This window comes from Pteropus vampyrus, unplaced genomic scaffold (genome assembly GCF_000151845.1).
Source record: "Pteropus vampyrus isolate Shadow unplaced genomic scaffold, Pvam_2.0 Scaffold42, whole genome shotgun sequence".
Classification (NCBI taxonomy): Eukaryota; Metazoa; Chordata; class Mammalia; order Chiroptera; family Pteropodidae; genus Pteropus; species Pteropus vampyrus.
This window is the reverse complement of record NW_011888823.1, coordinates 3,082,031-3,093,899: the sequence shown is the minus strand read 5'-3', so window position 1 is coordinate 3,093,899 and position 11,869 is coordinate 3,082,031. Positions and strand designations below refer to the sequence as shown.

The window sequence follows — 11,869 nt, the reverse complement described above, 5'->3', positions numbered from 1 at the left end:
CTCGAACATATGGGGCTCACTCCTACCTATGAACATTTGCCCTCTCTACTCTCTCTGCCTGGAGCACTCTTATCCAGATCTTGCCGTGGCTGCCTCTTTGTCATCCAGTCTCAGTGCAACTATCACTTTCTTAGAGAGCTGCTCCCTCCCAAGAGTAACCCCCCACTTCCCATCTCTTCCTGTGCCATTATCCTGTTTTGTTTTCTTCACATGCTTATTGATATCTGAAGTTGTCTTCTTTATGTATTATATGTCTCCCCATGACAATGTCAGCTCCTTAAGAGCACAGACTCTTTTTGTCCGCCACTGGATCCCTAGCACCTGGAAAAGTGCTTGGTATATAGACATTCAATAACTATTTGAAGGACTTAAGAGGATTGACTGCCTCTTGTTTTATAACTTAGATACATTAATATGCTTTTAAAAATCTCAACCTCTTTACTCTGTTTTACATAATACCCCTCCTTTAGGATCATTTTCTTTCCAGAGGTGGTGATGTCTAGGTTGACTATGAAATGCCAAATTTCAAAGACCAGTTAGGAGACATCAAAGTGCTAGACAAGAGAGTTTAGGACCCAGTGAGCCCTCTGGGCCCCAGATCCCTCCATCTGGATAATAATTCCTCAGGATGATAATTCCCGAGGTCTGTGGCTTCAGGGATCAACACAGTGGGAGGCTGGACTTCCTTACCTTTGGAGTGTCGATCGACTGTGTCTTCTCTCTTGAGATCTTGGCCTCTTAATTCCAGGCAGGTGAGAGAAGACCAGTTTGCAGCCAAAACCAGAGTTAACTGTCTTGATATTCTGGGTCACTTTCTATACACTGTCATAGGAAGGACTCTGAAAAAGCCCCTACCTCAAAATAACCCCTACCATTTGCCACAGTGATGGAAATTTCACATTAGCAACTACTTCCTGGATGGGGTTGCTAGGCTAAATCTGGTATTCCTATTCCAAGTCATAGTTGATATCTGGAAGAGTGACAGGAGAGACATAGTGTAAACCAGGTTAGGGAACATTAAGGTCCATTTGAGGTTACTGGTCATGCATTTGAAGTCAGATCCATCCGCTTGGTTCTAGGTTTTTCCATTGTTAAATTGGGTCAGTACAGGCATGGAGTTGATGAAGAAATGGGTTTGTTTGGTCAAACAAGGCTGCCGAAGCTGGAGGGAGGCAAGGGAGTTGAGAGGTATGCAAAAGAATGATCGCCACTGACTATGCAATTTAAGATGCAAAAGAAGGAAATAGAGACACGGGAGCAGGGTGAGGGACAGTGACAACTCTGCCATGTGGAAAGAGAAGCTCTGAGCCTAAGTCCCAGATGAATCCTAACTCTACCACTAATTAACCCCATGTGACCTTAGGCAAGACACAAGAGGCTTCAATTTCCTTTCCTTCATTGTGAGAATGGAGGCCCCACCTTGCCTACCTCATAAAGTTGCTGAGGGACTCAAAGGAGATGAGGGTGAAGCTGCTTTAAGAACTACAAAGCAAGGTACAAATGTCAGAGATTAATATGTTTTATTTCATAATTTTGCCTAAGGCCATAGGGTGACTCCTTCTATGGAGAAATCAGGACAAGCTAGACCAGTAGCGACTTGCCCTGAAATAGGGAGAGATGCTGGCAAGTAGTCCCGAGCCCTGCTCATTAGCTTGTTTTCTTCATGGAGGAGAACAACAATTCTGGACTGAGCACTTAAGAGAGTTTGTCTTGTTTAGTCCTCATAATACTACTTCTCCCCATTCTATAGATGAGAAAACTGAGGCCAAAAAGTTAAATGCTAGAGACAGGGCTAAAACCAAGCTCTAGTTCCCTATATTCTATGATAGTCTGAGTTTCTACCCAGAAACCTAGATTGATCTCTTGCCTGAGGACACCTTATTTCTGGTTCACTGCAGACTCTTCATAGCCCCACCCACACTCCACCTCACTCCCCTATTTGGGCCCAGGCCCAGGACTTGCCTGTTGCCTGGTAACCAAGTCAACAGGCCTGCCCTCCTGGGAATGTTTCTAACAACATTCCCACCCCGAAAGCAGACTAGAGAGTATAAGGAGACTGGCAGCTGTGAGTCTCTCACAGACCAGTCCCTGCTTTCCATCTAGAAGCAGACAGAAAGACAGACGACCCCAGCCAACCCCCAGCCACGCAGCATGGTGAGCAGTGGTGGGGGATATGCAAGCAAGGGTCTCAGTGGGCCCAGGTGGGTGGTGTAAAGGATCTTTGGGAGTCCAGGTATTCAGGGGGCTATAGTGTGTAGGTATATAAGGTGGGGAAGAGGGGAAAGAGACTTCCAGATGTGAGTGTGGCACCTGCAAGTGTGCTGGTATGTGGGGCATACACAGGGAGTGGAGAAGGACAGGGTGGTGGTAAGCAGGATATAGGTCTGAGCCTGGTTTCAGGAGCAGGACTGTTAAAAGGCTCTAAATTTAAGGGTAGGGAGTGTGGGGTAAGCAGGACTGCAGCAGAAAGTGTCAGCATTTTCCGACGAACCCTGGGCCCCATGGCATATTCGCTGTGGTCCCACCTCCCCGCTGTGAGGACACATCCTCACAGCCCGGCCTGTCTGCAGTTATACATCAGTGGGGAGAGAGAGAAGGAGGAAGGAAAGGGAGGGTGCTCCCATTTATCGAGAGTTGGCTGGATGTGGGCTCATTTGATATCTTTAATCCATCTCCCTACCAGGCAGGAGAGAAGAGCAGTTAAGAGCTAGTTGCTCAGCCTCTCTGAGAATCAGTTTCGTCATCTGTAAAATGGGTTAATAAAAGAACTTACCTAAGGGGGTTGTTGTGAAGATTGAATTAGATAACATATGTGACGCACTTAGCACAGTGCCTGGCACCTCATTAATGTATGGGAACTAATCGACATAATGATAAAGCCTGCTGGTCTGGGTACCCGATTATACTATTTTTTTACAGTAAAAAAAATAAATAAATAAAGCTAGAGCAACTGAGGCAAAGCAACTTGTCTGAATTCATAGAGGGATGGGGCTTTGAGGCAAAGTCTGCATGACTCTAAAGGCTGAGTTCTTTGCCCCAAACCTGCTGCACCACCATAAGGGGCATCATTTCCAGCATCTCAGGCATATCCAAGAGGTCAGAGACACCTTGCATGGACCAGCAATTGTGGGGATTAGGACAGTGTCTGGCTTTTAGATAGAGCCTGGGCAGACTTGAAGGTGTGGCAGCATTTCCTGGCCTCACCAGGTGGTTGGTGAGCTGAGTCAGCCCTCCCTCCTGGACCTGGGGATTTCTGAACTCCTTGTCTCTCAATCTCTCCCAGCTTAATTCATTATCGTCTATTATTATGACCATAGGAATTGGGGGATGGGGAGTTGGTAGGGGAAGCCAACATGTATGGTATACCTTAGTATGTGTCACAAAATGAACCAAACATGCATGCATTCTTTCATTTTATTCTCCTAGGAATTCCAGGAGGGGCCTCTTATTATTGCTCCCGTGTCACAGGGGAGGACACTAACTCTTGCTCAACACAAGTAGAGAAGTAATGGGTCTGGGATACAAGTGATTTATGGATTAATCCTAGTCTAAAAATCATAAGAAGTCAAGGCTCTTATGTCATACAAAAATGTCAGCGACTTGTTAAATTTGTGGAGGAAGCATCCTCATTAAAGATTTATGAAATATTTCAGACATGCAAAAAGGTGTAAAGAATAATATAATGAACACCTGCTACCCATTTTAAGAGATAAAATCTCCAATTGCACTCACCTCTACCAGAGACAATTATTATGCTAAGTGTTAGAGTTTCCCTTGCTTTCTTTATTTTTGCAACACACACACTTTACAAGAATATATAGTAAATATATAAATTCGTCTGTAAATGATACATGGTAGTGATTTACAAATTAAAGTTTTATATAAATGGTAGTACGTTGTATGATTCTTCTTAATTTACTTTTTTTCCTGGTAAGAATTTTCTGGATAAAATTCTTCCTTGTAGTTGATTCACTTCTATTTCCAGATCATTCTTTATCCATCTTCTCCCATTGAAGGACATTCAGTTGGCTTCTTTTTTTACAGTGCTGTGACTGTTTTTGCATCCGTTTTCTTATTTACCTAGGTGAGAATCTCTCTAGAGCAAGAGCATCTTCAGCTTTCCTAGATATTGCCAAATTACTCTCCAAAACAGACTTATCACTTTAGGGTTCTTCTAGCAGTGTGAGTTCACATTGCTTTACATCCTCCACATTTTTAAACCTTAAAGTTGTGGGAAATTTGATGAGTGTGCTCACTTTGTTTCTGAGGTCTGTGGTAATTACTTCTCAAGCAGAGCTAGGAGACATTCTCTTATATTCCACTTGCCACACTGTCACACATCTGCTAATGCATGAAACTCTCCCTTCCTTAGACAGTGAGCTTCTTGAGGGCAGGGACCAAGTATTAGGTGTTATGTGTCTCCAGTGTCAGCACAATGTTTGGCACATAGTAAAGGCTCAATAAATGTGATGAAGCAAGAAGATTAAGCCTTCCTGATTCTCATGGGGCTTCCCAGGAAGGGCGCTGACCTTTCTCTTATCTAGGACCAAGCAGGTTGTCCCAGTTTTGCTTCAGGGGTCAAGGGTTGACCACCTTGAATCATGCAGGAAAGACCTTTCTTCCCAGCCCTGCTGCACTCCAGAACCACACACACCTAGAGAGGAAAGAACAGCATATGTGCCTCCATTTCAGGCCCACTTTTCCCTTCCTCGCTGGCATTTCTACCTATTACATGGATCCAGAATTCTTTTTTGCTTTTCTAAATCTCTTCCTTAACTCTGACCCCTGAAACTTCACTTGCTTTCTTCGCCAGTGGCCCCTAATTTCTTTCTGAACATGAGTAGGTTGACTTTTGTACTCTGTCAGACTTATTTGATTCCCTCAACATTCCTCAAAATGCTTAGTCACCGAGCAAGACTCTATAATTTTAGAATTGCCCACATCTGCTTTTCCTGAGGGTTTTGGCTCAGCTACCAGAGTCAGTGCCACCAGTAAATGCTTAGACATAAGAGTTAGGGCAAGAAGAGCAAAGTCCAGGAACATTTGCCCTTGGCAATTCAAGGAAAGAAGGCAAAAATCATGTCCAGGCTTGATATGTTTCTCTCTGCTAAGGGTGTTCTCTGCCCTTTGCTCTCTCAGCGTGAATGCATCTCAGTCCACGTGGGGCAGGCCGGTGTGCAGATTGGCAATGCTTGCTGGGAGCTCTACTGCTTGGAACATGGGATCCAACCAGATGGGCAGATGCCCAGCGACAAGACCATCGGGGGAGCGGATGACTCCTTTAACACCTTCTTTAGTGAAACCGGGGCAGGAAAACATGTGCCCCGGGCCGTGTTTGTGGATCTGGAACCCACTGTGATCGGTGAGTGATGATCAGTCTCCAGCATAGCCTTGTCCCAAGTACCACAGCAAGTCTTTATAACTGGAGAGCATGGGAGTTTGTGGCTCCAGGTGCTGCAGCCAATTAGAACTCCAGATCTGCAGAAACACCATCACTCAGCTCCAGAGTCTCAAGGTCACTCCGCATCCCTTTCGTTTTCATTGAAGAACACTTAAAGTCAAGGACAATGGCAATAGCCTGAATGGGGCTCCTCTAGGGTAGAACTTGGGGCCTGGAGACTCCACCCCTTCTGGGTACTCTGGGGCTCTGGGAGCCAGGCTGCAAGAGGAGAGGGGCCTAAAACTCTGTTCGTTACAGATGAAGTTCGGACAGGCACATACCGCCAACTTTTCCATCCAGAGCAGCTCATCACAGGTAAGGAAGATGCTGCCAATAACTATGCCCGAGGCCACTACACCATTGGAAAGGAGCTCATCGACCTGGTGCTGGACCGGATTCGGAAGCTGGTGAGAGAAGGGAGGAGGGCTGGGGAAGGGGGAATCTGGATTCCTGTTATGAAGTGCTCTGGAGACCAGATGGGGCAGCTTCAGCCCTTAGGAGAGCCTCCTGGAGGAGTTTTAAACACACAGGATCAGGGCCCTGCATTCTGATCATGGGAGGCAGGGTGTAGGCTCCAGCCTGGAGCTGGGTGTCTTATTTATCTCCTATAGCAATGGGTTCCATGCTGAGCAGAGTGACCACCAGGGCAAACCTGTCCACGGGCTGCCTGGCCAAGTTACAGAGTCCATAAGCATTCCCAGAATATCACCTTGTGCTGTAGGGGTGTGGGCAGAAGGCCCTGTGAAAAACAGGGATCTAAATAATGCCAGCCCAAGGCTCTGCGATGGACTTCGGCCTCCACCAAAGATGAGGATCGAGTTCCTGGATTGCTGATCGCAGTAGAGAAGCCCTCCAGAAACATCTGAAGTTAAATCAGAGGGACACAGTATGAAGCTTGGTGGAGCTGGCAGGTTATGATGATAAAAAGATCATGTCACAAGATTCAAGAGAGCTGTCTATTAGAGACCTCAGGGGTTTTAGAGAGAAAGAGGAACAAAGAGGAGAGAGCGTAGGCCTACCCTGTGAGGATCTGTTTTGTGTTCTTGGAAAAGTCTTCGAAGGATTTTATGAAACTTTTGGGAAGTTTGAGATAGCACAAGTGGGTTCTTTCTTACTTGTCGGCTGTGCTTCACATCCCACATTTCTCTGCACTTTCACTTTCTAGGCTGACCAGTGCACAGGACTCCAAGGGTTCCTCATCTTCCACAGCTTTGGGGGTGGCACCGGCTCCGGCTTCACCTCGCTCCTGATGGAGCGGCTCTCTGTTGACTATGGCAAGAAATCCAAGCTGGAGTTCTCCATCTACCCAGCACCCCAGGTGTCCACAGCCGTGGTCGAGCCCTACAACTCCATCCTGACCACCCACACCACCCTGGAGCACTCGGACTGTGCCTTCATGGTGGACAACGAAGCCATCTATGACATCTGCCGCCGCAACCTGGACATCGAGCGCCCAACCTACACCAACCTCAACCGCCTCATCAGCCAGATCGTCTCCTCCATCACAGCCTCCCTGCGCTTCGACGGGGCCCTCAATGTGGACCTGACAGAGTTCCAGACCAACCTGGTGCCCTACCCTCGCATCCACTTCCCCCTGGCCACCTATGCACCAGTCATCTCTGCAGAGAAGGCCTACCACGAGCAGCTGTCGGTGGCAGAGATCACCAATGCCTGCTTCGAGCCTGCCAACCAGATGGTGAAATGTGATCCGCGTCATGGCAAGTACATGGCCTGCTGCCTGCTGTACCGTGGAGACGTGGTGCCCAAGGATGTCAACACCGCCATTGCTTCCATCAAGACCAAGCGCAGCATTCAGTTCGTGGACTGGTGCCCCACGGGCTTCAAGGTTGGTATCAACTACCAGCCACCCACTGTGGTGCCCGGGGGCGACCTGGCCAAGGTGCAGCGTGCCGTGTGCATGCTGAGCAACACGACCGCCATCGCCGAGGCCTGGGCCCGCCTGGACCACAAGTTCGACCTGATGTATGCCAAGAGGGCATTTGTGCACTGGTATGTGGGTGAGGGCATGGAGGAGGGTGAGTTCTCTGAGGCCCGGGAGGATATGGCTGCTCTGGAGAAGGATTACGAGGAGGTGGGCATAGATAGTATGGAGGGAGAGGAAGATGAGGAGGGGGACGAATACTAGGGAAATCCTTCATGTCTGTCCTAAATAAAGTGCTGTGGCCTTCTCGTTTCATGAATGCCTTTTTCTTTTGGGAATAACCATGAGTGGAGGACTTCTCCTTCATGAGAATTAGGAAAGCTGGTATCTTAATCTGGACTCCAGAAAAAGCAGATCTGATTTTGGATTTCAATAAAGAGTGCAATTCCAGAAAGCAGAATGGGGGCCAAAGGGGGTAAAACTGGGAATGAAGAGCCCGATCTCATCTGATCTTGGAAGCTAAGCAGGGTCGGGCCTGGTTAGTACTTGGATAGGAGACCACCTAGGAAGACCAGGTGCTGTAGGCATAAGAAATAAAAAAAAAATGAGGGATTGTAAGCTAACAAGGTCCTTACAATCTGTGAGGTCAACCAAGGGTTGCCTTGCTTAAAAAAAATAAAAAATAAAAAATAAAAAAATAAATAAACAAACAACCAAATAAAATAAAAACAGGGAATGAGGGAGAATTTATTCTAGAGAAGATGCAGGCAAGTGAGTGGCATCTTGGAACCATTCTTTGGGTGAGGGGGTAGGAGAGGCAATAAGGGTGGGAAAATTTATGCACTTGCTCCATTCGGCAATGGGTTAAATCTTTCTCCGTTAGCATGAACTCTCCCTGCACTTCCATGTTGCACACACTTGGGCTGCAGGGTCAACAGAGGAATCCTGGGGCAGGAGGTGAGGTGCTTTAAGTTGCATGTGTGTGAAGTTGGTCTGAGCCCCACGGGGCTGCAATAAGAGCCTGGTGAGGCCAGGAAGGTCTGAAGTGCTACCTTAGAGCAGTCTGATATAGATGATGTAGCTGGTGTTCACCTTTTAGATGGTGGTTTTGTCTTCTTCGGGCAAGAAGTTTGGGTTTAGAGAGTCCAGAAGCTTGCATGAAGGCAGAACAGTGGCACAGTGGCAGGAGCAATGGAAAAATGGCTGGGGTGGGGGTGGGGGCTTACCTTCCAGTAAGCTCCATCAACACTCGCTGCTTTTTGATAAAAGACAATTGACACGTTTTTCAATCCTATGCCGTGTTATTCAAGCACAGCTTCAACCTCCTACTTCCAACTAGATGGCTGCCCTTAAAATCTTTGTATATGGACTTTCTGTAGCCCCTGTTTGGTTGGAAGAATGATTTAACCATTGGAGGTGTTGAAATTTGGGCAGCCCAACCCCACCTCCAACACTGGAGAGATCCAGTGCTCAGCGTTGCCCTCCACTCGGCTGACCGTTCCTACAGTCTCCCTTTCCCAGGATTGATGCTGGGAAGGTAGTCAGCAACACCAAGAAGCTGCTATACCCCTGGGGCTGGAGGTCAAGGGGTGAGATAGTGATGGCAGAGCCTTGGAGCTGGGATACCAGGTTGGAGCTGGAGCTGCAGCAGAACTTTCCAGAGGGAGCAGGAGGGACCAAGGTGGGAGGGACATTTGGCGGGATTCAGAGCCGTGGAATAGATACAACCACTGTCTGAGATGCCCCTGATTTTGAGAGAGGGAGAGAAATATCCTGGCTTCTTCCTTCTTCCCACTTTCAATCTTTAGCCAGCGACTCCCGTTGGCTGAACCTAGATAGAAACTAATTGGCAAAGGAGCCTAGGAAAAAGGGGATGCACCCTGTGAGATACCGAGCAGGACAGGAAAGGTCGGGGGATGGATCTCACAGAAAACAGGCAAATATAACACATACCAGCACTGGAAATGGAGTGACTCCTGCCCTTCCTTATCTGGAACTCATCACCTGTCCCTGTCACTTTTGTCCCAATAATTACTTTGTAATAAGTGGAGGGTGGAGTGGAAGAAACTGGGTGGTGGGAAGTTTATAGGAAAAAATGGGCATGCCCAGCGTAGCAGTCTCCTTCTACTGTTTTGGAAGCATTTGCCCAGAGAGAGCAAGTGTTCTCAACTCGAGGATTTAAGCTCACAGGGTAAGCTCTGTCCTACGAAGAGAGGGCCTGCATATGTTTGTGTGGTGGGGGGAGGGGTGCATAATTTAATTCAGAGGGAGTATTTGAGAATATAGCTCAGCTATATCCTCAAATCCATTTATTCTTCCACTAAAAGGACTGAATTCCAAATCTCTATTTGACTCCTGTGTCTTTTTCTCTCTCAACTGGTTTCAAACTTGGGAAGGGAAGAGGGGTTACTTTGGGAGCCCTTCAAACCCCAAGAAACGGCTGTCATTTATTGAGCACCTACTATGTTCTAGCCCCTCTATCCATATCATCTTGTTTAATCTTGAGGTAAAAAAAAGTTATACTCACTGGAATAGAAGATTCATGAGAACAATGCCCATTCTCCTCTCAGCTCCAGAATGTTGCCCAGTATGTGTTAGACACTCAATATTTGTTGAATAGACTTGTAAAATGAATATGCCTATTTTACAGATGTAGAGACTGAAGCTCAGAGAAGTTATTGACGTGCCCAAAGTTACTCAGCTAGGAAAGGGAGGAGTGAGGATTCAAACCCAGGTCAGCCTGAGACTGAGCTTATGCTGCTGTCCTCCCCTTCCTCAGATGACCTCTCCTCCTGCCTACAGCAGTTCCAGGCACCCCTCCAGACACCCCCTCTTCTGGGTCTGCCAGGTCCCCAATGCTCAGACAGTGACTCAGGTGCCTCGAAGGCAGGGCGGAGAGTGACATTCCCCTAGACACACCCCTGCCCAGGCACTCTGGTGGAGGGCATGTGTTTGGGGGGTGGGTGGTGCAGGGACTCAGCTTCTAGGCTGAACTAGGGCAGAGGCGTGTTTGGGGCCAGGTTTCGGGGGTCATCAGTGCCCTCTGGAAAACCCTTCCCCCTAGGTGAGGACTTTCGAGAGGTCAGAAAGGAGGCCAAAAGGGAGGTGAGTCTTCTATGGCTGGGCATCCAGAGAAGCAACCAGGCTCCCCTCCTGTCTGCTGTACGAGCCAGCCCACCCTGGGCATCTGTAAGGCCATCTCCTCTCAGACCCTGAGAGGCTGCCCAGCTGAAAACTCTGGTGGCAGGCACTGGCAAGCCTAGGTTGGCCTGCGTATGGGTATGGAGAGGTGACTACCCAGACCCCCATGGGGCAGCTGAAGCACCACCCAGCCTGGCTCCTGGGTCCTTCCTCAGTGCAGGGGAATGCTTTCATCCCTGCTGCTTCTAAAGCTAGACTACAATTACCTTCTGCAGACTGGCACAAGAGACAGATTCTCAGCCTCAGAATCTGCCCGACGTATTTATTCCCTCGTCCCTGATGTGTCAGGAACGTGCCTGCCTCCAAAGCTTTGTTCTCACCATTCCCCCTTCTTTTCTCAATGTTTCCATTCCTTCCAGCTTAGGTCATGGTCACCCAGAACCCATCCAAATCTGGGGAGCTCTCCCTCCTCTAGATTCTCCTGGCACCTACTGCATCTCTATCACTGATTTGGTACTTGGCATTGACTGCTTTGTATGGTCACACTTAGCTTCTTGCTATATTTGGGAAATATCCTATTTCCCAAAATAGATTTTTAAAAATTTCTGTATGTATTCATGCAGTTATTTTGTGCACATGCATCAGGATTCAAAAAATATCAGAGAGATTTACAAACAGCAAAAATAAGTCTACACAGTGAAAATGTCTCCTTTGCTGGTTGCCCTCCTGGCAGCCACCACTGTCAACTTTTCTGTTAGTGCTTCCTTCCAGACACATCTACATTTTTACTAATGTGCATGTACATGTATAGATACACTTTGTTCTATACTTGTTTGTTCACATAACAATAAATCTAGAAGATGGTCCATATCAGTACCTATAAATATACCTCATTCTTTCTGGTGACAATATAGTATTTTACTATATTCTATTTTATTCCATCACTTAACCAGTCTGCTATTAATGAGTATTTAGGTTGTTTTCGATTCTTTGCTATTGAAAAGAATGCTGCAACCCTGTACATACTTCTCTGCACACATATTCAACTATAAAGTATTAGAATTGAAATTGCTGGTCAAAGGCTACACACTTCACTTCAATATACCCCCTATTGCTCTCTTTAGAAGTTATACCAAACTACCCTCTCCCTACCAGCATATGAGAATGCCTCTGCCCACAGCCTTGCCCATTGGATATATTAAACTTTCTGATCTTTGTCAATTACCTGATAAGTAAAACAGTATTTTGTCACAGCTTTCTTTTATAATTTTCATTATGAATGAGATTGAGCATCTTTTAATGTTTAAAAGCTAGTAGTTTTTATTCTGTGAACTGTGTTGTCTGTGTCCTTTGCTCATTTAAAAAATGACATTGTTTGTCCTTTATTAATTTATTGGAAATAACCC

General features: G+C 46.9%; 1 protein-coding gene across 1 annotated transcript; it reads left to right on the top strand.

The window, feature by feature from the left end:
* The first annotated feature begins 5,094 nt into the window (after positions 1–5,094).
* On the top strand, positions 5,095–7,637 carry LOC105291037 (tubulin alpha-1B chain-like). The gene is made up of 3 exons (XM_011358544.2): positions 5,095–5,362; positions 5,699–5,847; positions 6,606–7,637. The coding sequence occupies exons 1-3, from the start codon at positions 5,095–5,097 to the stop codon at positions 7,584–7,586; spliced, it is 1,398 nt and encodes a 465-aa protein (XP_011356846.2). The 3' UTR covers positions 7,587–7,637.
* Positions 7,638–11,869: the final 4,232 nt, after the last annotated feature.

Excerpts from the sequence above, each read along its gene's own strand:
- LOC105291037 (XM_011358544.2), top strand. The coding sequence starts at position 5,095 with ATGTTTCTCTCTGCTAAGGGTGTTCTCTGCCCTTTGCTCTCTCAGCGT. Across the intron at positions 5,363-5,698 it reads TCTGGAACCCACTGTGATCG|ATGAAGTTCGGACAGGCACA; the intron begins GTGAGTGATGAT and ends TGTTCGTTACAG. Across the intron at positions 5,848-6,605 it reads TGGACCGGATTCGGAAGCTG|GCTGACCAGTGCACAGGACT; the intron begins GTGAGAGAAGGG and ends TTCACTTTCTAG.